Below are 26,441 nucleotides of genomic sequence, written 5' to 3'. Positions count from 1 at the left end.
TTTTTAACTTCAGGCACTCACCATCTCCCACATTTATCCTATAAACCCATGTTGTTTAGATTCAGATTTATTGCTGATACTGTCTTTCAAAGTCTCTTGGTAAACCTATCTGCAATCAGCTCACTTTTATTTGTGTGACTCTATCAACAGTGGCAGACACTTGTTCCCTTGGATCTCGTAGGGGAGCTCAGTATCTATATCCAGTGTGTCCATTCCCCTCCCAGACTACCATAATGCTGTAACACTCCTACAGCACCGTCATAAGCAGGAAACTCAAACTCAGCTTTTCTAACATGCAGCTCTCTGCTGCATCTTTATTAGCTGTAGCACTGAAGGAAGGAACATCTCAGATCTTCATGTGCACCTTTTCTCTGCTCAGCTTGCCTGAAAAGAGAGATTTTAGAATATCTTTGTCCTGGGGCAGCCGGGGTTTAGTCTGCAAGCTGCTGCTGCCCCCTCCACTTTCTGAGGTGTTGCAGGCCTGCCACATCCTTAGAGGCTGCCAGAGCATAGCACAGTTCATTTGAATTTGAATAAAGTACTGAACTTTATTTTGAGGCCTAAAATTCAAATCAGAATGCGATGAGCGCACGCCTGCAGGATGTGCATTTTAAAAAGAGCTTCTGAGCTCTTTTTTAGAGCTGTCCATGTTTCCTGTCTCTCTGGTTTTATCATGTGGAGAGCAAATACTGAAAAAAACCCAAACCTCTGCATTAAAACATTTCCCAAAGCATGGACTTCACTGACAGATTTTCACTGGCATTTTTCTGTGACAGGGGAAAAGTGACTCTTTAGACAATATATCCTTGTTTCTTTTTCATTGGAATAAAATTTTGGTCAACTCAGAGAGGCTACCCTAAATATCTTAGGTTTGAGAAAAAAAAAGAAAAAAAAGGGGAACCCTCCCCCAACCCAACACCCCCCCCCCCCCCCCCCCCACCAAACCAGTAAAGTTTAATCCCAAGTAAGATTTTGACCATTTGGGCAGAGCGATGTTATTTTGGAAATGCAGTCAAAACTGAAAATTTTCTCAAAGTTTGCTATAGGAAAATGGCTGCCACATTTAGTGGGTGCCACAAAAAATCCTCAATAGCTCATTAGAGAGAGAGAGAAAAAGAACCAGTCCGTCCCTGGAGATATCCAGGGCTCCAAACCAGCAAGACTCACCAGGTAATCCTTTTTCAGGAGAGGTATGCAGTGAAACTATCAAGGCAATCTAAGAATAATAAAAACCTTAATTATAGGCTTTGTCTCCTTACAGAACACACATGGACCTTAATGCCTCTTGCAGGGATTTATCACACATGAGAATGTAGTATATTTTTACTGCTCCTTCTTGCTCTTCTACTCATCAAATACTGGAGTTTTCCAAAAATGATGCTCTCAAAGACTAAATCCTTAGCTGGTAGAAAATGGGATCATGCAGCTTATTCCCTCTGTAGCTATACTGTTTTGCACTGGCTGCAGATCAGTCCTGTTATATTACCTAGGCATAGAGTAGAGTTGCTTTAATTCTTTATTCTTGTTTGATTCCAATTTCAAAAACAAAACTGTCTTACAAAGTACATGTTTACAAGTGAGTCAAAACCCATTACATGGAAACTATGTAATTGTAAGCAGGTTAGATCAGCTTTCCTATGATGACATCTTCTGATATTGGTGTCTCTTTCTTGTTCAGGCTTAAAACTTTGCTTGCAAAATCTGCTTGTATTCCTTTGAACTCCCCTGGGAGATTAAAAAAAAAAAAGAAAAACCCCTCCAGTTAACACTCCCTCATTTCATTTTTAAAGGTCATGCTTAGGGCTGGCAGTTGTTATAGGAGCTGTCCTCTGTAAAGAAAAGTCTTAACTAGCCAGGCACAGACTTAACCTCAACATGGAAAAACTAACATTGTCACTAGGATATGGAGAAACCATGGTGAAGAGCTAGCAACAGCCAGACCACGGCAGAATGAGCAGTCGGCATCTGCTCGGTGGGCCTTTATCATGCAGTGTTGTATGTACGATTCAAAATGCACAGGACGATTGTTGAAATGATGTAGACAAATTGACTCAAATTAGTTTAGCATGGGCCATGCAAAGTTTAAGCTTGTTGAGCCCAGACACATAGCAACAGCTCTGCGAGGCCTCGCGCTCGTGGTGCAGGCACACAACGGGCACCGCAGCCCACGTTTGCACCGTTGGTTTTGTGCCTGCCTGCCTCTTTTCGTTCCATTTTGCCTGGCTCTAGACAGTCTTGGCAGAAGCAAACCCTGCTGAAGACTACGCTAGCACTGATAATTTTATAGAAGTACTTGTGAGCTTTAATGTCATTTTATACTTCCTTAATCTTTTGACTGTTACTTAATGACAAACAAATCCCCAAAGAACTGGGGAGGTGGGGGGAAGATTAAAAGGATTTTGAGATTGTATTCTCTGCTTTCAGTCAAACTGTCCCAAATCCTGCCAACACAATTCTCCAGTGCCCTATGACACTCCTCCTCAGACCACCAGGAGTGAGTTTCTTATTGTATTTACAGTAATCTAATTACAACAGTTCTTCAATTCAAAGCCAGCTTTGGTATACAGACTTTAGCAAGAACTCTCCTCTAGTGCAGATTGCAAACTTTAATCTTTTAAACTAACACAGAACACCCCCTTCCCCCCAAAAAAAGTTCTGAAATGCCTGTGTAAGCTACTAAGATGTATTCCCCCTCCCACACCCGCCAACACTTTGCTCATCTTTTTGTTAAATTTCTTTTGTGCCAATTTACTGCCTAGGGTAATAATAGAGTTCCTGAGATATAATATTCTGCAAGGTTATAAAATGATGATACAAGCAGGTTGCCTGCCAGAAAATTCCTTTTTAAAAAGATATTTATCTAAATATATGTAGTTACCTAAATTTTTTTAACTTCTCTCTTTTCTTTTTAGTTAAATAAGCAGCTATGTAGAAAAAATATAGACTGAACATTTTACTTTAAAATTAAATAGTCTCGGTTTCAAATTGCCATTACTCAAAACCACTTGATGCAAATCTTAAAGCTGATTAACTTTATTTAGAAGAATCAGAGGACAAAAGTAGATGGAATTTGTACATAATAAAAATGCCAAGAAATGAAGACAGAAAATATTGTTTTACATGAAGCAAAATACAAAACAAAAGTACATCCGCAATGAATTAGCAAATCTGGACATTCTGAGTGTGCCACTGCAGCCATCTAGCTCTATACACAAGTATTGCACTGTTCACTTTCAGTTCCATCACAGGTTTTCCACTTAGGGCTTCTACAGTAACACTGGGTTTACCAAGACACATCTTTGGTGAGTTCAAGGCTGCTTTTCTCTTTTTCCTGTCTGGCATTTGACTTTGTGAGTTGTGCTTGTGTACAGTCTAACCTGGAACTCGCTAAAGTTAATGAAATCTTCACTCCCCAAAAGATTAGAAGTAATTTAGGTCTCCCTCATTACTGTCTTCTTTTGAAGATATACAGAGGGCAGAAATAATGTATTTTCATATTACATTTACGAGTGTACTCAGTTTGTCCTTTGGAATCTGTCTGGTTTCTGTGAGAGCCATCAATCATTTTGCTTTCTAGTATATTATCAACAAGCCTTGTCATATCAAAATTGTTTTAATAAATTCCTCTTGTTGAGATTCATTGCTCTGCAAGTGGAAGTCGGCTGGCCAGTCAAACCTCAGCTATTTCCTACTGTTTTCTGTAAATCTTGGAAAAACTAGAAACACAAAAGTATCTTTTCCGGTCTCACATTCACTCTTGAAAAACTACTTCTAAAGCATCCTTGTGCTGTTTTCCTCCAAGCAAACTGTCCATGGCAATGCTCAATAAATGATGCGCTTATTTAGCTTGTAAAATCTTTGGATTTCTAGATACTCTGCTTAATCCAAAGAACTCAGAATAATGAAATAGCTTAGAAAAGTTCATATGAAAGAGCAAGAAAGAGCAGCTGCATGAAAATCTCCCAACTTCCATCAAAGTGTCTTGCAAATGACAGATTGTATGTAGTAGTTAATTTTTGTGAGATCTAACTTCAATTTCAATCTCTGAGATAATAGATCTAATCCTCACAGTCCAGTAATTTATCAGGTTGGACAATGTACAGGAAATATTCTGAGCCTTATAAAAACGAAGTTCCTTACCAGTTTGGTAGATATTCTCATGTGAGACACTCGGGCTCCTCCAATGAAAGGAAAATGTTGCGTTGGTGCAGTGGGAAGTGTGAAGCAGGGATCCCAAAGTGTATGGATGCCATCTGCTGGCACTAAAGAATATGACCCTCCATCCACCTTGAAGATGGATGTGGAGGGTCAGATTTCATGTTTCATATTGGCCTGAGCCACTCACGTTATTCCATCTCTAAACTCACATCAATAGAAGAAGAATTAAATTGAGATTATATAAGCTCTTCTTTAATAGGTATCTCTGTGCTTCAGCATTAGGTTTTTCTAATGTTTTACATCATCAGGGCTTGGTGATTTAGGAATAAAAAGCATCTCTGCTTGCAGTTTTGCTGAATACGTTTAGACGTACTAATCCTCATGTAAGTTTATTAGACCATTGTTTCACATGTAGTGCTGCATGGAAAGGGTTCTGCCAACAAAGCCAGTTTTAGCCCAGGGGAGTTCATCTCTCTGGGTTTGTGACCTTTATTGTAGCAGTGCAAGGCACAACCTTTCCAAATTTGACAGAGACCTCCAAACTCACAGGACCTGAAAAATACCAAATATCAAATGGGTTTAGCTTGCCCTTGCATGCCTTCTGCCTCCTGAGCTGTTAGGATTTACAGGCAACTCATTCTCTCTTTCCATAGCAATACTCCAAACACTGTAAGATGTCAGTGTGGATGGAACAGTTGGCGTGGGAACTTTCCCAAAGAGGAAGGTGTGTGACCAGGGTGTGTGAATTAATCTGTAAGAAATGAGACTGATTTAGGTGGTTTTGCCTAGAAATGCTAGGATGAATTTAGAGAGTGTGGTTGTAGTTTATAATCAGAATTATCATATTGTCAGTTCATAATCAACAAGCAGTCAGAATGTTCCTTTCTACACGTTTGATTAATTTTCTTGGGTCTATGCATGAGGAAGGGGCACCAGCTCCATCATACTCCCCATAATGCACAGTGGATATGATACACTATAATTTTTCCAAGGATGATCCATTCTTGTGAGCCTTTTCCCATTCCACAGTTCTTAGAAAGATGTTTTCTCTTTCTTTCTTTTTTACTCTGGGTACTTCATGTTGTTAGAGAAGACCTGGAGCCAAGCAAGCTGAGAAGGCTGTTGTTATTTAGTGCCCAAACTCTAAAACAGGGTCAGAGCCAACAGTGTAGCTAGTGATAGGAAGTGCTTAATGAGGGGTCAGCAAAGGGATATGACTAATGAAGGGAAAAGGACGGCAGAACTGCAGTCACTGAGTGCAGTGCATGGCAGATAAAAGCTCTGTAAGTCCTTGTAACCCCAAGCCCACAGCTGTATTTTCTCCCTCCCACTCCTCATCCTCCTAGCACAGCAAGAATTTCCAAATCACCCATGGCAGCACCTGGCAAAGCTGCAGCTCCCACTGCTGGAGTTCAGGCTGACTGCACGCACACACCTCTGACACCCAGCCTCTCCCTGCTCCACAGGGAGCTCAACAGAGAGTTCTGCTGGAAAGTCTCATAAGCAAGGACAGGAATCCTATCAATTCTTTCCCTCAAAAAAAGGTGTTTTGTGACTTCTACAGACTGTTAACTGCATTACAGGAGTGAGTCAGTGCTTTAAAATATAAGTAATTAATTCTGCTGCCATCATCATCACTGGTATTATTTTTATTCTTTTCTTAAATACCAAAAAGAATTAAAGGAAGTATAGGGTTTGATTTGAAAAATCAGGTGAAAGAAGAAAACTATACTCTACATAGAGAAGAAGGGTTCAAACCCATTGTGCAGAATTTAGATCCAGTTGTGTATGGGATTGTATTTGATGAAATTCAGAGGCTTGAGTCTGGGGTTTGTGAAATCGCATGGTTTCCTTCACTTTTGAATGTTCCTTTCATCCACTCAATATGCCAACTGTCAGTATGGAGTGGTCAGGCAGAGATCAGGCACAGCATTAGAAAGCTGCATCATCAAGTATTCACTCTTTAGCAGTATCAATAGGATCTTACTTTGTATTTGAAGTAGATGACTTGTAGTTCAAAACAGACTTGAAGGTATTTCTTGTGAGTGTTCCCACGCCTATTTTACAATTCTCTGTTTCATTTTTGTCTTTTCATTTGTAGGAATAAACACAGTAACAGCAAAAAGAGTTCTCTGGTATGCCACTACTGTTATATGCTCAACTTGAGAGCCAGTGGCAAGTTGTTGGCTCTTCTGATTAGGAACTGGCAGTGGTCAGACCATTCACTGGACCTTCCTCCCATTGTGGAGTGGTTTATTCTTATGCAGCCATCTCTGAAAGGTACCAAGAGTACCTGAAAGCAGTTGTTCATCTATAACCCGATAATTAAATAGCTGTAACAAGGTCTGGAAGTCCCTCCTGATTTTCCAAATGCTTGTGTGTTTCATCAGTCCACCGGGAAGAACAAGGAAGCAGAGCCGGGAGCAGAGTGTCTAATTAAACGGGCACTCAGCTCTGCAGAGACCTCTTGGGAGAGAAAAGCAAGGAAAGAAGTGCTCAGTGCCTTCACATGCCTGGGTTTTATCTTTGCTTTGTTTGTAACCTCAAAAACATGGAAGGACTTCTTGCTGTGTAGATCTGTAAATCTGATAATGTTTTATTTCATAACAAAAATGGAGGCATGGTAGAGATAAACCTGAGGAGTGACTTCATGCTGAGCACAGTGTGTTATTTTAAATGTCAACCTCTTGGGGAAGGTTCCCATGCCAACTGTTTTCTTTGGAGGTTATGCTATGAAAGTGGGTGAACGCACACCCAACTCATAACTCACTCAACCTTCCACCTGCATAAAACAGAGCAAAAAAAGCTTAGGAAAACACATTAGCAAGAAGAGCACACAGCTGGGAAACAGCAAGAAGGACATTTTATTTAAAATTTAGTAAAAACCCAAAATGTCACAAGAGTTGCTGCACTTCTATGCAGCACACCACACCTAGGAGATTAAACAGAAATGTTGTCATTTGTACCTATTTAGTCAAGGCAGGGATCTGACCTTTCCAGGCTCATTTGTTTCAGCAAACTTTGCTCATGCTACTCATGACTGCTCATATTCATAAGGCTTGCAAGATTAGAACATCAAATAATTGCTGATAATATGAAGACAGTGTGACAGAAGGAACAATAGTGTTTCTTATTATGTGATTATCTTTCTTTTTTCTTTAAAGCTCTGAGAAACCACTTCAATTACTTTGATCATTTTCCTGTCAAAGGTAAATTTTTTAATTGCTCACTGCACTTCTACAGATATGAAGCTTTTTTGTGATCTCTGCAAATCTCAACGAATACATCAAAACAGGTACTGTAGTTCTACTAAATAATATTATTGTAATTGTTTTGTTCAGGGTTTGTCAATGTCCACCCAATCATTTTCTCAGTCATATGGAAGAAATGCCACCCTGCAGGCTGAGCAACAGATCCAGACTGCTTCAGGGGATAGGTGGCTTGTCTTGTCCCTTGACCCCAAAATGACACTGTGGCCTAACCTATAAAATAAAGACAATTAAATCTATTCATTTTTATAAACACTGGTGCAACACATGGTTGAATAGCACAATGTAAATTTAGAATCTTAGTTAAACTGAGGCAGAGCGCCAAGTAATCATAATGCACACACACTACTTGAAACCAGCTCATTAATAGTTCTGCTGCTGGAACCAGTTTCCTAATGGCTCAGTTATGAGCTGACTACAATCACTAAACCATGCTTCTTGATAATTTTTTTAAAATATGTAATTATAACGTGATAATGTCTTGAACTTGTGTGTGCACAGGTAACAAAAAAAGATACCTCTAAACACTTAACGGCCCAAGACTTAAAATCTGTTATTTTTTATTCACAATTTGTATAACTCTGTTACAAAAAGGAAGGAGGATACTCTAGCTTTTTTGTTGGTAGCTGGCAGTGTTGGAGTACTTCAGTAGAATGTTTGATCTCTGTTACTGCCTGACCCCTCAGCCAAAAATAGTGTGCAACCAACTCACTTCTCCGAGTTTTTTCCCTTGCATGCTATGGTCACCCAAAACTAGCAGACGGTTTCCTGTCCTACGAGACAAGATGCATCTGCAGGTGAAGCATCATGCTTAACCAAGCACATCTCTTCACATGCAATGAAGACATTATATATGTTTGAGTGGGGTATGCTGCTCTTTCATCCCTACCTGGTTTTGTCAGTAGTAAATCAGCCAGCAGCCTCACTGCCAATAAATGCTGGATATTAACCTCCCTCCTTTCTTCCAGCACACGTTTAAATTAGGTTATCTACTCAGGGAGCACATTTTTAAGCTCCATGGTAGATTTATATTTGGAATTTGCAAAAGTACAGTCCTTGCCTAATCTCTCTCCATTACACCACGGGCATGGATCTGCAATGGGGAGGTGCTGACTTCCATGGCATACAAGTTAGGAGATGGCATGCAATAAGGTCCATCTCTGGCCTTGGCTGCTCCACTTGAGAATCTTTAGAAATTGATCAAATATAATAGCACATCTCACAAGCTTTCCTGTTGGCTTCCCCATTCAGGCCTGCTGATGAGCAAACAGTTCAGCTGGAGTTTGTTGTCACTCAGATGCCTATAGACTTCACCAGACACAAACCCCACAGCTCTGCCTTTTCACAACAGCTACCTACAACAGAAAAGTAGAACTGCAAGGCCGAGGAATTCAGGAGACACTCATCACATTTTAAATTTAAGTTCTGTACTGAGAGAGAAAGACTCTTTTAGGGCTCTTTCCTAAGTCTACATCGAATCCAACACAGTAAAACTCCAACTCTGGCTGTAGTTCCTCACAGTTACTGCAGCAGAAGCAAACACAATTCTCACAAAAGAATACAAAATGTATGTATTTTGACCTTCCTTCAATTATTTTCTGCATCTATAATCATAGTGCATTCACAGACAAAATGTAAAAACCTATAATCTAAATGAAGGAAACACTCCTCCACAGGGGAAGACAGAATGTTATAATTTTTCCATTTTAAAATTGTTAAGAAGGTAATTACATGCTATTTCCAGTGAAAGCATGTTATTTATTTCTTAGAAAGATTCAATAATACTTAAGAAGTCTTTTCTGAATATATCGACAGTAGACCAGTTTTGAGCCTGTTTATAAATTAAATGTTCAATGAATGAAAAATTAAATGAGACCAAAAATAGTCATGATGACAACACCTCCGCAACTAAAACCTTTCCCTCAGCTTCAACAATGGTTCAGCAAAGTAACAGGTACGCTGCTCATTTGTTTTCTGTTGTCTGCAGAGATGTCAGCCTGAAGTTATTTCAGTTATTACACCTGTCAGTGAGGCTCTTCTCCCTGTAGCTGTGGCTTTACAAAAAAGGTGGCTCTTTCTGTTGGCTCAGCAAAACATTTGACTGACCCAAGTCCTGTGCTATCCTAAGTCTTCCAGTGTTTGAAAAGAAGAGATGTTAATCTCTGTGATGCCTTTCGTTTTCGGTTACTAGGTGGCAAAACATTCTTTGATGCCTCATGCTGCAAAGTTTATGGGTGATTACCTCTATTGCAGAAAAAATACCCAAGCAGCAACTCTTTCTGCTGCCATGAGAAGCTTCAGGCCTTGCATTTGAAGCAGAGCATCACATGTATAGAAAACACCACGTACAGCTGGGCATTAGGGCAGGGGATGAATAGCAGCTATAAGAAAATATCCTTATCTCAAAGACCAAAAATAAGTCAACAGTTGCAGGTGTCGTCTGTTAGAACCAGGCAGGTAAACACTAAATAGTAAACACTTTCTGCAAACACTGAGCTCAGAGTTGCAGCCTCCCAGACGGAAATCAAGATCCCAGAGCAGAACTCCTGTGTGTCTGTGTAGTATTATTTCCAAAGAACATGACTAATCCATGCACACTGTGTGTCTCCCATATCCTGACAGAACCCATGGTGTGCTCCCTACCAGACACCACCCTCAGTTTTTCACTTGGATTCTCCCACATTAATGCTTTCACCCATTCACATCTAAAACAGTGTATATGGATGTTATTCCTTAAGCAGGTCAGGAATGCCAAGTCCCTGTGATCAGCAAACCCCTCTGAGCTCATGCAGCATTGCTCTGATAGATCACATTGATGCACAAATGAAGGAGGAAGCAGCAGTGGTATTTTGTCTATATAACTTTTCTAAACTCACAAAGCATCCAATAAGGTATTCAGTATTCCTGTTCTGCTGAAAGCAGTTCTGTTTCTAAACCCAAAGTACCTGCAACTTTCCTCTCTCCCTTGGCCATCTGGCATTCCCTTGTCTAACAAACTTGAAAGTCACTGTTCATCCCCAGGGATCCTTAGAGAGGTACATGGAGAGGTCCTAAAGAAGGGGGTGAGCATCAGAAAACCCATCTTTCCCAAGTTATCGTCATTGGTGCAGTTACCTATAAAGCCATGCCCTTAAACCATGAACCATAAATTTATTCTCTACAGGTGCCATGTGAGAAACTCACTCAAATAGCAGCTGAGATGAAGGGTACAATGTAAATATTGCTTAACATAAACCTGGGTCCTTAGGATCAGTGTCGTGGCTCCACAAGATGCCGCTGGCACTGGACTGGGTGCAGCCCCGTGTCGGACTGTGCTGCTCTGTGCCGCAGGGAGCTTCTGCAGCCTCCCCGTTGTGCCGGGCAGCACAACGGGCAGGGTGCCCCACGGGGTCATCTCTTCACCGGGACTGCTCGGCCGAGTCGCTCCCCAGCCCAACTGAGCGCCACAAGCCAATCTCCTGCACCCCGAAGCATCTCGGTCAGCTACAGCAACGCCGGCACCCCTTCCCTCCTCTCCGCAGCCCTGACCCTACCCGGCATCTTCCTCCACCTCGGTGCCCGGCCCCGGGGCAAGAAGGTGCCCCCGAGCCCGTGGGGTCCACGGGGGTCGGCCCGGGCCTGCGCAGGCCCTCGGTGGGCGCGGCCCCTCTGAGGGAGGGCACGGGAGGCGGTGGCGCAGGAGGAGGCGGGGGCCGGCGGGTCCCGGCACCCCCGGGGCGGGCAGGGGGCGGGAGCGGCGGCGCCCCCCGGCCGCCGAGGGGCCGCGCCGGGCGCTGGGGCGGGGTCTGCGGGCGCCGGCAGGGCGGGCGGCGGCGGGCGCCACGTCGGCAGCGGGGACGGGCGGAGGAGTAAAGTCTGAGCGGAGCCCGGGCGGGCCGAGCGAGCCGTGAGCGCGGGGCGGTGAGTGAGGGGGCGAGGGAGGGGGAAAGGGATGAGCGGCCGCTAACCCCCGAGCGCCCCCTCTGCCTCCCCGCGGATGAAGGGGAACTTCGATGGGAGGAGGCGGGAGAGCACCGGCGCGCCCCGGCGGAGCCGCCGGCGGGAGAGGCGGGTCGGGGATGCGGAGCCGCCGCCACCTGCCCCCGGCGCGGGCACAGCCCGGCCGCCTTTGTGCTTCCTGCCGCCGCTCCGCGGGGCGGGAGGGCCTGGCCGGGCGTAGCGGCTCCGCCGCGGCCTTGACTGCCACGTCAATGCCGCCGCCCTGCGCCCAGATGCCGGCGGTGCCCGCCCCGGCCCGGCTGGGGACATGGGCGGGGGTCGCTGCCGGGCCGCGTCCGCAGCTCCGCTGGGCACGCAGGTAGCTGCGAGGGGAGGACGCGGCGGGGACTGCGGGGCTTAGGCCGCCCGAGGGTAAGGTGGGGCGGCTCCTCGGGTGTGGGACCGAGGGCAGGGGGGCTGCGCTGCCCTGCCGCTACCACCTTCTCTGGGCCGGGTGTCCAGGGAGGAGCGGCCCCCCGACCTGGGAGGGAGGGCAGCGGAGGGAGCCGTGCTCGCCTCGGCCTGGCTCCTGGATGGTCTTGTTCTCCCTCGAGAATTTTTCCGACCCAGTAACAGCTTTCTTTCGGGTTTTTTCTTTTTAAACTTTGCAGTGTTCGGATGTTTGCTGTAATAACGTGCTCTTTGTTTCATCTATGTCTCTCGAGTCTAGCTTGATGGGGTAGCATATGAAGAGGTTTTTTGTGAACTGTTGGGGACCAGCTTAGTTTCCACATTCACCTAGCCTAGGTGTTTATGTGGTGTGGCCTGGAAAGCAAGGCAAGTTGTTTTAGCCGTATGCCTGGTCACTGTATGAACTGCAAAGACAGCCTCTGTGGATGCAATTAAATGCTTCCTTCTGCTCAGTGAATTGGGATGAAAATGAGAACTCTGAATCAGGATGTCCCTCTGTAAGGAATGTAAATATCAAGTGCATGTAGCTTGTTTTATTGTGTCCACTGTGTTGCTTCAGGCAAGATGCCCCTGTATAACTGGAGGGGTACATACAAGATTACTTAATTTAATATGTAGGTAGTGGTTTGTATGCACATCAGTTTTAAGACTGCTCAGTAAATATTATCCAGCATATCATGTAAAGCTTTCTGTTTAACTGTGGTTAAATATTCAGAAAAGTTAGTATTGCCTCCTCAGTGTAGAAATGGACAGCGCTGCACAAGTGCAAACTGAAAGGTGTTCCTTGTCCAGCAAGTGACCAGGTCTAAATGTCAAGTAGGAGCCAACAAACAGGTGGTGGATGCTAGGGAAAAGACTGTTTCATTAGCAGAGGTAGCAAGGAAGTTCAGAAGCTGCTTTATCGCTGGCTGTTAGACACAGTCAGGTTTTGTCTTTGAGGGTCTTCTGTAAAAGGAAATCCGAGACTGATCTGGAGCTCAGGCTTTAGGAAAGTGTTAAAAGAAATGGGGAAGGCCTTTCTGAAAGCTGAGCTAGGAGAAGACAGAGGATGACAAAACAGGTAAAATGGAGTTTTCATGGTCTTTTTGAAGCTGTGCTGTGCACCTTACTGGAATTTACAGTGTACTTCTTAGGAACCAGTTTTAGAGAACTAGAAAAGGGGAATTCTGGTTCATGCCACCTTTGATTTTATATCTTATAAATCGCTGCATCAGAGAAAACTTGATTGCCAGCATCAGGTGTTCCGTAGAGCCTCTTCTGGTTCCTGATCTATATTTTAGTTGACAGTGATGGAGAAATGGGTAGATATGGTATAGTCAGGTATGGTATGGTCCAGGGTAGATATGATATAGTAATGTCCTGGCCAGAGCTAAAGTTTTTTTTGCAAGAGATATTATACCTCTCTTTTGCTTTTAATCATGGGGTGTATTTGGTTTTTAATACAGATATGTTGCATTACCTTCCCAGCTGTGTTCAGTTCCCTGCATACTGTGAGCCTGTTATGTGCGTTACTTACTGCAACTTCTTTTGGAGGAAGTTGTAGCCCATCCTGCTGTAGGCTTGGAAGTAAGTCGTGGTTCAAACCTGGAAACTTCTAATCGACTTCTTGTGGTCTTTACTTGAAAATGCAGTCTCTTTTTCATAGCACGCTTGCTTCCAAGCCAGTCTTGCTTTCTATATAAATCTGAATTTTGAAACTTGAGTTTTAAACTGAAGACTTCTTGAAATACTAGCTGTACTCTTGGTTTTTACCAACATGCTTTCTACATGCCTGGATTTGTTTTTGTACTTTAGTGCTGTTAGCACTGACTCTTCTTGCAGAAGCTCAGTCAACTCTCTCCCTTGGAGTAACAGACTGAAACAGACATTTCCATGTTGGCTGTGCTCTGGGGGTTGTGTGTAAGAGCACTGAGCACAATTGCCTGTGACACATTACAAGCCCTAATCCAAGGAGTAAGGCAGCAAGCTGATAGTGATGAGTTGCTTGTGCAGCTTGGAGCAGTACCCTGAAGAGCAGCCATAGTTGGGATTACCTTTTTTGGCTTCATGATTATTTCCTTGTTTAATTTGGAGCGTAGAGCACTTCCAAAAATTTAATTCTTAAACTATCATACCTAAAAATATATTTTTTCCATGTACGTGAAATACATCGGGTTCATTCTGAAATTTGCTGCAGCTGCTGAAAGAGGGAGAGAAGAGCTGTTCATGTGGCAAGGGTTGTTTGTTTTCCATCAGCTCTGTAGGGTACTTTCAGGCTTTCTACCTGCATAGCTGGTAGCCAGAAGGAAGATAACTTCTTTTGCGGTGGAACAAGACAGGGCGATGGATTTGTTTGCATCTCTGTTAGGTGAAAGTTCCAGTGCTGGCTGCTGCTGCTGCAGCCGTTTGGAGCAGCATGAAGCTGCCAGCTGAAATTGGCCCCATCCTTGGGTTATTTCATTGCTACCCACAAATATCTGAGTAGTGGCATTGAAACAAGCCAGTTTTCACGGGCTGCTGCTTGGGCCAGGTTTGCTGTGCTGAGACAGAAGGGCTTTTTGTCTGTAAACTCAGAAAGACATCAAGAGCATCTGCTGAAATTTGGGAAGTTACACATCTGTAATGGTTAGAGCCCACTTCTCAATGGAAGGCTAAAACTTTACACAAATTACTGTCCAAGAACTGCAGGCTCATTAAGGAGCATTTGTGTATTAAATGGATTATTGTACTTCATAGCAATCCTCATGGCAGGACAGAGCAAGTAAAATTATCTTCATTGCCCAGGAGGAATTGGTGTCTTGGTGACAAATCTAAAAATGTAGCATCTTAAGGTCATACCAAGTGTGCTTCTTCCGTACTGTGGGGATTTGTATTCCCGATTCCCACTGTACATCCATGGCAGGTATGTGACAGTCACTGTTCCATAAGATGTCATTAATGTTCTGCCTTTCTTATAGGTGTATGCAGAATACTTTTGTGGAAGCAACTAACTAGAAATCTTCTCAAAGGAATATATTTGGTGAGTAAGTTTTATTTCAGTCAGCTTTGATGTGAATGTACGTGTGGCTCTAGAGCTTCTTGGTGCTTTCATTCAGGATCTTAAACACTGTTAATGTTACAAATAGCTCTTGAATTATATACCCTCTTCTAAACAATTTCCTTTTTTTTTTAACCACAGTGTAAAACATTTAAGTTTTCTATGTATTTCATATTCTGACAAAATGGAAGTGTGTTTTCTTTCAAATCAGTTGAGTGATTTCCATCATTATTTTTAATTTTTTTTTGTATGAAGGCTACAATTTATTTTAATGTCCTGTTAAGAAAGATGAGAAGTTATCCCTTATCTCTTGAATGAATAACATCTTTATAAGCACACAGGGGAAAAACCCCAAGAAGTAGTTTACATTTATCCCTGTTCTAAGATCTGGGTTTGCTTCCACTTCTTGACGTGAGAAAACACAGATGAAGAAGGAAACTGGAATGTGCCAGTGATAAGATAGATTTCTGCTTCATGAATGTCTCTATGAGTTTTGCTGGGCCTTATGGAGATCCTGCCTCATTCCATGTCATCATTCAATGAATATGTTAAATGAAGCTGGAGGCTTTTCTGCAGTGACACAAGTGAATTTGGCTTCACAGGATGTAAATGCACGAGAAAGATCTCTTTGCTTTCTTCTTCCCTTTTTCTTTGGCCAGTCTTAGTGTACTTTGAAGAAGATTCTGAAAACTTACGAGAAGAGTTCCAAAGTTCAGGTTTCTGATAAATCTTCGCCTTGTTGCATACGTCTGCAGTACTGGTAATCATTGTGATTAATGATTCAGTGCATAGTGGGGACTTTGAATCAGCAGCTTCCAAGTTTCCAAAGTTCCTTAACCTATAGCATGTCTGAATGACTTAACTCTGCATGAAAGTCTTACACTTGCATCTCCAGGTCACTACTTTTGGTTTCAGCTGAGTTGTAATCTCTGTTTGGTCTCATGAACTTTGCTTTTTCTTCTTCATGGGGATGCAGCTTCAGCGGGAATCTTGAACAGGACCCTCCCTTAGGATACACTGGTGACTGGGGGACTCTGATGCACAGCAGGACATACAAGCCTAGATCTTAATAGACAAAGGAGGCATTGAGTGCTATTACCTCCATGGTATTATGTAAAATGTAGTGAGTGATTTCTATTTTTCTATCTCCGGTTTTTGAAGAAAACAGTTGTATTCTTGTCCTTTTGCTCTGAAGACTAGATGAAGTAATCTGCCACCAAGTGGTTATTGCAGGCCTTTGACCTCCAGTCAATAGAAATACTCATCTTAAGTCTCTGGAAGGGGAGCCAGGTTTAAAACATGCTCCTGTGCATATCGTGTTCACTAGATATGCTGCACTTTGTTTGGTACACAGGATTTTTGCATCACTTTTCAGAGTCTTTCAAGTCTCCCGAGGTTTTAAATTGGATACAAGGATGCATCATGCAAACTGCAACATAGATATTTGAAAAATTTCTGTAGACGTTCTTTGTTGGATCTTGGTTTTGATTTTGGGATTCCCTGGAGAGCTTTTACAGAAAAACAAAAGGATGTGAATTGTGCTTTGTGAGATCTTGTGTGCCAAGTTGTGTTTTGGGTCAGGCTGACAGTGATGTGATTCTGTTTTCACTTGCCCTGAAATTACAGAACTGTGAGTAAAGCCTCGTACAGATTGGTTGGGGACATCTCTTGCAGCATCATAGTATCGTCAAGGTTGAAAGAAATTTTCAAGATTATGTAGTCCAGCCACACACACGTGCTTCCAGGCACCTGTAGAACCACCCATTAAACAGTAGTTTTCAACTTTCTGATCTGCAAACCCCTGAAGGCTCTCTTCTATGTAGAACAAATTCAGTCCTACCAACAGTGACTTATCTGCCCTAGCTGCAGTTCTCAGGTGTGCAGAGTTCTCTCTTGACTTCTGGGGCCTGATAGCAGCAGGTTTCCAGTGCCTGAAGAAAGGCCACTGGGGTCTGTCTAGTTGCAAGTGAGTGAAGCATTTCTGTTGCAATTGTGTTAAACCAGTACATGTGAGTTATATGTATTGTGTAATATTCCTATTCAACTTTTAAGGAAAAGCTTGGGATCAACAATTATGTGACCTTGAGGTTCTAGGAAAGATAATGGGAAGGAATGCCTAATCTGGACCACTTTTTGTATATAGTGCTGTGATTTTATATCTGCTGCTAATTTTAAATTTTTATTATACTTTTAAACTAGACTAGAAACTCTGCTGTGAAATTCCCCTGCCAATACATTGCTTTGCTCATTTAGCTTTGCAGGAACTGAAACCAAATCTGACAGACTGTGGAGAGTTACCTGTCTTGTCTGCCAGTCTTACTCTAACTCTTCCTATTGGACAAGTCTTATCTTAATTAAATACTGGTATTATGTCATGTAAAACAGATTCTAGGAGCTTCATCTGGGTTGTATCTGCTGTTAGTGTTGCTGTGTTCAGTATGTTCTTAATAGCAGAAAATACTAAACCTTGTGTGAAGTCTTGTGACCGTTTCTAGTGTTCTACTTATGTCCAAAACTGGTAACTTATTCCAACTCCCCTCTGAAATTTTTGATAATCCCTGACAGTGTTTTCTCTGTCCTTTTAAGATTAGGTAACTTTTCTGAATCTCTTATGTGGAATTGTTGACAGAAACATTTTGGAAGCTCAAACAAGCAATTTCCTCTGGTGTTCTTTTGGGAGTTACATGCTGTCTAGATACAAATAAATTCATGGAGGTAGTTCTTTATAAAAAATAATTTACTGCTGGCTTTACTCATTTGTCTTGAGTCTGCTTTAAAACTGTTTTGATCACTTTTTCTTTCCTTTGTTTGAATTAAGACATGCTAGGTTCTGACTTTTATTTTACTCTTTTTAGGACTTTCTCTAAAGCAGTGGTTAAACTCCTTCCACATTCCTGGTAGAGTAATCATCTTCATGACCGAAATGGCCAGACATTAATTAGGAACATAGTTGCTTCATCTTGATACAGATATTTTGATTGAATAATGTCAAGCCTGTCAGTTTCTTCTGTCTACCCTTTCTTACAGTGCTTTATATTATTTCAAGTTGTATAAAAGCAACAGACCTACATGGAACTTCATATAGTGAGGATGATAATATTGTATTTTTTTCAGCTTGCATTAGATGAATGCAAAGAAGTCACATAGTATCTGAATCAGGTCTTTTCTCAGAACCTGATTGTCCTCAGTTGCTCCCTGTGATTGGTCATGTTCTTTTTTTTTTATTTTTCTTCCTCTTATTTGTGATTAAATAAAATAACAAGGAGTTCTATAATTGATACTTTTTAATTGTCTTTTAGCCCTCATGTGTTTTACTCTTTGATCCTGATGTTGTTACTCTACAACTCTACAACTTCCTCATGAGTGGAAGCAGGGGAGCAGACACTGATCTCTTCCCTCTGGTGACCAGTGACAGAACCCAAGGGAATGGCATAAAGCTGTGTCAGGGGAAGTTTAGGGTGGATACTAGGAAAAGGCTGCCCCAGAGTGTAGATGGTACTGGAACATCTCAACAGGGAAGTGGTCACAGCACCAGCCTGACAGAGCTCAAGAAGTGTTTGGACAATGCTCTCAGGTACATGGTGTAATTCTTGGGGATGTCCTGTGCAGGGCCAGGAGTTGGACTTCAATGATCCTTCTGGTTTCCTCTCACCTTGGGATATCCTACGATCCTTTCCTATTTCTTATCTGACATGTTTGCATTTCTGCCATTTTAGTGGCACTTGTTCAGCATTTCCATCAAACTGGCCATCCTGGTAGTTGGTATTTTTGCTTGCTTTCCTGCTCAGCTTCTTGTGTTTTCTGAGCCCTGAACTGATACCCTAAGTGCTGATTGGGAGGACTCTTTAATACTCAATTTAGGCTTGCTTCTCATCCAAAGGTCTATTATTTAGTATGTGGGTGCTAGTTTTTAGTGTGATGTTTTAACTTCATAATAATGCTGTGAGGGTTTTAGCTCTTGTTTTCCAGATGAGTCTTCCCACCTGCTTCTGCCTCCACATTCCTTCTTCAGATCCCAGCCACTGCTTTCTCACCCAGAGCATGTACAATGAGATCTGGGCACGGCAAGAGAAGCAGGAATTATTTTTGTGGTGCTTGTTGACTCCTGGAAGAAATTAAATTATTTAAAGACTTGTGCAGAGGGATGGGAACTAAGAGGTCACTGGCAAAAAGAGAGAAGGATGCTGACTGGTGTAATGTGACTTGTTTTTCTTTTTTCTGACCTTGGTTCTTGCTGAAGAGGGAAAGCAAGATTAGCAGGAGGACTCAGGGGAGGAGGTAGGACTTAGTATCAAGGCATGCTTTGGTGGGGGAGGAAAGCAGGAAGGAAACCTGGACTGGTTATTACTTTCTTCCATTCCAGAGAAAAAATCTATAAGCACAGCTGCTGATTGAGCTTTCTCCTATGCTTCCCCTGTCAGGGACTGCTGTTCTAGAGCTGCTCTAGGAAACAGCTTCTTATGTAAAGAAATCTTCCCTGAAATGTTTCCATTGGAGAGTTTGTACAGAATTAAAGCAGTTTAGGTCTGCTCCTATCGCCATACCATTTATGCAGTTCTGTGTCAAGATGAATTGTGTGTTTCTGTTGCTGTTCTTCCATCTTGTTTTCATGGCATTTGTTCAAATTATGCTGCAAGGACTTGGTGTTTGTAAACAGCTTTCCAAGTACCAGCAGATCTCACAGGCATGCTGCTGTTGTTTCTCTAGTGCCCACCACCTCGATGATCACTAGGCTTTTTGTTTTCAGTACTTAAACATAAGCTCTTGTATGGCAGTAGCTATTTTGTTTTCCTACTTGTTGTCTTCCTGATTGCTTTTTAGGTTTGAGATGCACTTGGTGTGTGTGGCAGCTCTCACCAAGCCTGTTGATGTGGTGGAGAGCTCCTTTTTAAAGTATTGAGTCTGGTTGAAGAATGCAAAAGCACAGTCTGATAATAAAAATAGGAGCATTTTGACAGGACCTGCTAGCTTGTCTAATAATGAAAAAGTAGTTCTCTATGTGGAACTTAATCTACTTGAATTTTGGATTCATGGATTACATTTATGCTTTGCCAGAAAAGATGAATAGCACATGTGAATTTCTTTTTTTAGGCAATAATGAATCAAACGGACAAAAATCAACAGGAAGTCCCTTCATACGTTCACGATGAACCACCAGAAGGTATGTATAGTTTTCTTGATAAGAAGTAAATTAATCAGTTCTCTCTTTAAAAATGGATCTGCAAGCTGAACACTTTAACTTTCTTTTACATAACCGTAACAAACCAATCCTGGGATGAGATGGGCCTGGATTATTGTTCACTTCTGTATTATCCTGATTACAAAAAGGCCACTGACTATAACTAAGTAAACAACTGTACCTGTAAATTATAGAGAAGATGGGCAGTTACTGAAGGACTTAATTTGCAGATTAGTTTGCAGAGGTATGAATTGATCTAATGGGCATTTATTTCTGCTATTCATTATGTGAGATGTAAAGTGTCCAGCTTCAGTTTTGGACACGTTGCTGTGTTCATAGTGCATATGACTTTTATGCAAGATGCATTAAAAAATATATAGAACTTCATTACTGCTTCTGGAGACTGTTTTCCATCATACAATTAACAGTGGTTCCAACTGTTCACAATCTCATGGTTTCTTAAAATCAAGCACGCACTTGACTTCGCTAATGCAGTGACAATGTGGTCTCCTGAACCAACTGAATATCAAATTGGTTATTAGATCTGCAGAGGAAATGCAGTTGCAAATGAGCAGAGTTTCTTCTAAGCTGTGGACCAGCAGGATTGAGCAGAATCCTGTTTGCATAATGTGACTGGAAATATACCAGATCAAAAGCCATTCTTGGCACGTAAAAAACCACGTTCTTATGTGTGTTCTGTCTGCTTTTGCTTTAAAACCAATTGTGTTGGATGTAGAGGTTGGTGAGTCATGATTCCTCTCGGTTCATTGCTCTTCAGTTTATAATGGCCCTTTAAAGTTCTGTTTGTTGGTCAGGGATTTTTTTTTCACCTCAGCTTTTATATGTTGTATAACCAAACAATTGACTTCATTTGAACAACAGTATTATCCACTAACTGTAGCAGAAAGGATTGAAGTGGAGTAGCTCACTCTATTCTTAACAACTATTAGGCAAGAAACACAAGTAGATGATGAGAGGAAAGGGAAAATAGGTTTTCATGGCACAGTAATTCTTCAGCTCTGTTATACTTGTTACAGTAGCATGTTGTGAGGACAAAAAATCTTGCTATTTTGGGGTTAAGATCTCAGAAACATTTCTGATAGCAAATGCCTGATTGGAAACTACACCTTAATGTGTTATCTTCAAGTCTGATTTCTAAGGCTGGATTTTGTTTGCTTAGTTGTTAGGGTTTTTTTGCCTTAAAGATTTAATTTTGTTTTATACATGTTAAACATCATGTGTAGAAAGTGAACAGTGGTCTGAAAACTAGAACCAATTCTTTATTGAATAAGGCAGTGAAACAAGTGGGCATTTTTTATCTTCCTAGAATATTCACTAGGTTTTCCAGATTCAGACTGTAACGGCAGAATTTGATCATCACTGGTTATTCCAATGTTTTATTTAAAATCTGTGAGCAGCTAAGACTTACTTTCTTCTGTGCACTGTTTTCTTTCAATATGACAATAACTAGTTTGCATATGAAGTCTAAATAGATGGAGAAAGTTGGTGTGGTTAGAGGGAGTCGAATGAAGCACAGCTCATCTTAAACTCCATCGGCTTTTCCCTTTTGGTTCTGATGCATATGCACTCTTCAAGCTTTATGAGTTTAGTTAAAATATTGGAATACCCTTGAAAAACAACCCCATTTTGGATGTTGTGCAAGGCCTTATACATGATACACTTACACCATCATAGAAAGATGGCCAAATGTGGATGGAAGGATAACAGTTCAATGCTGGCAAAATCATCTCTCTGACCAGGCTGCCAAAATACTTCTTAGAGGAAAAGCTAATTTCCGAAACCAATTTGCAGTTTTTCCTAAAGATAGAAATAGTTCTAGTTTGTTCAAATCACACTCAACAAGCTTGGTGCCCAAAGGCTTTAAAGAATGTATAGAAGAAGCTTTTGTGCTCCTGCTTTTTATGAGTAGTGCTTTTCTAATGGTGTATTTTCTGCCTTGCAAGCGGCGCCAACCTTTGCAACCTATGTTCATTCAAACTCTTGTTCATTCTTGGATTCCTTTCAGTGGGAAGCTGGCTGCAAGATGGCCTGGTAGAGCCAACTCCTGGATAGGGAACTTGTGTGTCATTTTCTCAGTGCTCCATAAATCACAGAATATTCTGAGTTGGAAAGCACCCACAAGGATCGTGGAGCCCAACTCTTAAGTGGAGGGTTGTGGGGATCAGCCCACAACTTTAGTGTTATCAGCACCGTGTCTAAGTGACTGAGCCAGTCTCCTTAGATTTAGGCATGATCTGGTACTCTTTGGAAACACATTCTTTAGAAAAAAGGAGACCAGGCATATGTGTCCTAGAACAGAAATCAACTGGCAATAAAACTTTGCAGCGCTGGGTGTTTGCTAGAGCTCATGGACAATGCAAACAGGATGCAAATGGAATGTGCCAGCCATTACCAGGAGTTATTTACACACCATCACATTCTGTATTTACACCTGTGAAATAGAGTAGATGTCAAGGGACTGGCTACCTGAAGTAAGGTAAAGATAAATACATAAAGATTGTTTGTTTCTCTTATTATTTTTAAAGTTAATTATGATGGATCATTTCTTGCTTACATCTGTTCTGATTCAGTGAAATCAGCTCTTAAAATTCACCCTGATGATAGTGAACCAGTTAAGTGGAAATGAAACAGTTTCTGACCAAATTTGTTACAAGTTTTATTAGTCTGGTCACAAGAATCCTCTAGTGAATAATCCCTAGACATTGGATTTTATAGCAGACTCTGCATACTTCTTTCTGAGTGTGATGCTTTAAAGACTTTCTATATGTAAATAGAAATTCTGACCTCTGTGTGTTTGTATTGGCAATGCATTTTTGCTGGAGGTGTCCACGTTGAAAGCTGCTGGCCTAGAATGAACCAGCAAGAGTATTACATGGCTTTTAGTAAAAGGCTGTCATTTATGTTTTCATATGTCATTTATATGTTTTCATATGTCATTTATGTTTCCATTACCCTTTCTGTAATCTATATCAATTTCTTAATTAGGAGACTAGTGTGAGCTGGAAGGACTTTCAGTATTTTCAACTCCTTTGGGCTTCACTATTCTGTATCCTTGTTTTCCTGTTTTGTCAATTTTGTAGAAAATTCTCTCATTTAGGTGGCATCTTTTGCTTGAGTTATTCCAGGCATACACATAGGAACTCTGACCTTTACAGTTTTTTAATGAATTCTGAGTCCTAGGTCAGTCCTGGCATTATCACAAACGTATTGGCAGTGCATGGAAAGTTGTTCACCCTAGTTTTCATCTTGTAGCAGACAAGTGCTGGGACATGACTCTTGGAATCTGTGCTCTGGATGCAAGTTGTGGGCAGTGAGGGCGCTGGGGACAGACCTGTTCTCCTGGTTCTCCTAAGGCGTATTGCATTGCAAAGTCAGTGTGTTGCAGGGCTGCTCAGACGTCTCCTGTGCATCTAGAGCTGTCTTTTCTTTCCTGCTGCCTCCTAGAGTAGCTGTCCTCCTCCAAGCATATTATTTCTGCTCCTGACTCCCTCACCTCTTTATTTCATGTCTGTTTATTCCCTAGCTCTGCCCACTGTGATTCCACTTGCTCTTTTCTTGGTTTCCCTGTTGTTTGTTATTTGGAACTAGGTGTTATATGAGCATCCAAGAAAAGCAGCCTGCAAGGTAGGTATAGACTGTGTGCAATGACTGTTAGGCTAGAAAAGGAAATACTTTTGAGTAATGCTTTTTTGAAAATGCTTAAATCCTGGTGCTGAGATTGATTTGCTTGTTGTTTCTTCCCTTAGGGTCACTCAAAGACCACCCGCAGCAGCAGGCTGGCATGCTTTCTCGTGTGACTGGTGGCCTCTTCAGTGTCACAAAGGGTGCTGTTGGTGCCACGATTGGGGGTGTTGCTTGGATTGGAGGGAAGAGCTTGGAAATTACCAAAACAGCGGTCACATCTGTGCCTTCCGTGGGAGTGGGTCTAGTCAAAGGAAGTGTTTCTGCTGTAGCTGGAGGCGTTACAGCTGTAGGATCTGCTGTTGCAAGTAAAGTGCCTTTAACAGGAAAGAAAAAGGACAAGTCTGACTAAAACCAAAACTGAGACGTACTCAAGTCGCCAGAATATTGCATCAGTGGCATTAAAATCTGCTAAGATTGGGACCATGAGAAGCCATGTGTCTTAGACACTTCATCTTCTAATGAGTTGTGCAAGTAACACAATTTCATCTGAAGAGGACAGAAGAAGCTTGGCTAGCACAGCATATGAGGATTTATTAGAGTCTAGATTGAAGCTTTGTATCTGGTGAAATGTTACACTTGATAACTATAGAACTGAGTGTATCTGAAGGAATAATACATATTTGAATAATCATTTACTGTACATCTTCTGCAGTTTTGGACTAAAATGTGAATGTAGAAACTTGGTAGTCTCTGTGATGCCATCGATACAACGAGATGACAATTATTGTTCTCAGTGGTTTCCACATCCTCCTGCTAAGGATCCTTCAGCTGTGTAAAAGCACTGTTGGACGTACCCAGTCTTGGTTATGAACCTGTACTTGCAGCCTGTAAACTATCCCTGACTGCATTCTGCCAGTGAAGACCGGAGCAAAGAGACTGGAGGTGTGCAGAAATTGGAAATGAGAATGGGAGATAGAAGTGAAAAAATTTAACAACATGGTAGAAAGGATCATAAAGAATAAACTAACTTAATGCCTTATTAGAAGAAAATCTCTTTTTACTAGGTGAAGCTGTGTAAAGAACTGTCCTGTCGTTTCAGTGCAGTTTACAGCATGAGCTTTAGGCTCTTTATAAATCCTGATATCTGAAACTTTCTCCGTTTTTATTGAAAACGTGATTGCTTCATCTCAGGTGTATTTAATAATATGCATCTATCTCCTGCAAGTGAGAACTTGCTTCTAATAAACTTCTTAGACACTAGAAAAAATCACAGCCTGTGGAAAATGGCCTGATGTTTGTGGTCATCTAGCACAGCTGTCTAACTTGCTAGGAATTCTTGTGTAGCTGGAAACCACTGAAGAACTAGCAAAGCCGTTCTCAATTCTGTGATACACCAGGTTAGCTTTTTGCTCTGTTTAAGCAAATGCAAGGAATTTTTCACTACATTTCTTGTACTTTTCACCTTGATTTATGAGTAAAATGCAATACTTCTATTTAAAACAAACCAAAAACAGTAGATGAGGCCTTCAAAAAAAAGGCAACATGATTCAAGTAATTTGTATACTGACAGATTCCAAATGTTGACACCTCAAATGGGAGCACCTGTACATCCTCTGCAGCTTGTGAGGCAAAATGCACTTGTAATGACACAGCGTGAGGTTGCCTTAAAATAGAAACCATTTGTGATCTTTTATTTGTGTACTGATTTTGAAAATAAGTAATCTCTTTGGAAGCCCATGGAAAGCATCTGTTCATGGTGTGTATGCAGTATTTTCTAAAACCTTTTGTTTCTATGGAGAACTTGTATGCTTACTTTTTCAGTGGCTGTGGTTGTACTAGAAGGTTATATGGGGGGGACTTTTTAAAAATGAAAAAAACTCAAAACATATCACTTGTCAAATTTAGTCCTGTGTTCACGGGTGTTGAAAGTACACCATGTCTCAATTATGGTACTGTAGTCACCCAATCTCTCTGAGCCATTGGTACTTCAACTGCACTCTGTACCAACTTTATTTTATATCAGAAATCGTACATGTTGGAAGCATGATACTTGTAAACATGGAACTTGGGGTGGTGGGGAGAGCAAAAGCCCAAGAAATGACATCTGCTCTTTCTGTTAGATGCACCAGCTGCTTGGTTCTGATCTGCAAGGGTGTAATGAGGTAAGTCAATGCAACGAATTGAAGACTTTAACTGGTTTTTTTATAGTCAAAAGCAAATTGCATAGAATATAGTATTGTTGAGAGGTACCAGTTAGCTCTAGAAATGAGTTAGCCTGGATATCAGAGGCAATTTTGCTGCAGCATATAATTTAGTATGGTCTGCTCCCCTGCAGTTTCCAGTGTAGCATTATCCCCCAAGTGCTGCCACTGAACTCTTTGGGAGTCACCTGTTTGGAGCACAGTGATAATTTGTGACACTCAACCAAACTCTTCCAAATAGTTTTTCTGTAAATGGGAATGTTGAACTTGTCATACCCACTTTTTTATTAAATTCTTTAATTTTAAACTATGAAACTTGCAGCAAAACAAGCATGGTCTGAGATAAGCAATGTTACGTATGTAAAGAGTTGACAACCATTATGTTTTGTTTTTAACATATCCTGTAGCTATTATTTTGAGTCTTGTAAACTGAAACTTTTACATGTATATGGGTTTAGTTTTCAAAGAGCTTTGTCCTGTATCCCGTGTGTTTTCCATTCACTTATGAAACTTGCTTCATCTTAAAAACTTGTTCCAGTTCTGTCCTGGCATCTGTGAAACATTAAATTGTTGCTGTTTCAGAC

At 41.5% G+C, this 26,441-nt stretch overlaps 1 protein-coding gene across 5 annotated transcripts in view; it reads left to right on the top strand.

Moving 5' to 3' along the window:
- The window catches only part of TMEM263 (transmembrane protein 263), a 32,686-nt gene extending 6,245 nt beyond the window's left edge, over window positions 1–26,441 (top strand). Inside the window, exons 3-6 of one of the 5 annotated variants that reach the window (XM_053979099.1) lie at window positions 7,323–7,453; window positions 14,753–14,814; window positions 19,924–19,993; window positions 23,779–26,441. In XM_053979099.1, the coding sequence (XP_053835074.1) occupies window positions 19,930–19,993; window positions 23,779–24,065 (351 nt within the window). In that variant the 5' untranslated portion in view covers window positions 7,323–7,453; window positions 14,753–14,814; window positions 19,924–19,929 and the 3' untranslated portion in view covers window positions 24,066–26,441. Of the gene's footprint in view, window positions 1–6,998; window positions 7,454–10,668; window positions 10,906–11,245; window positions 11,328–11,643; window positions 11,725–14,752; window positions 14,815–19,923; window positions 19,994–23,778 lie in introns of those variants that run through there. The other 4 variants (XM_053979100.1, XM_053979097.1, XM_053979098.1 and 1 more) reach the window with 4 other exon arrangements.

Source organism: Vidua macroura, chromosome 5 (genome assembly GCF_024509145.1).
Source record: "Vidua macroura isolate BioBank_ID:100142 chromosome 5, ASM2450914v1, whole genome shotgun sequence".
NCBI lineage: Eukaryota > Metazoa > Chordata > Aves > Passeriformes > Viduidae > Vidua > Vidua macroura.
This window is presented reverse-complemented; position numbering and strand designations above follow the sequence as displayed.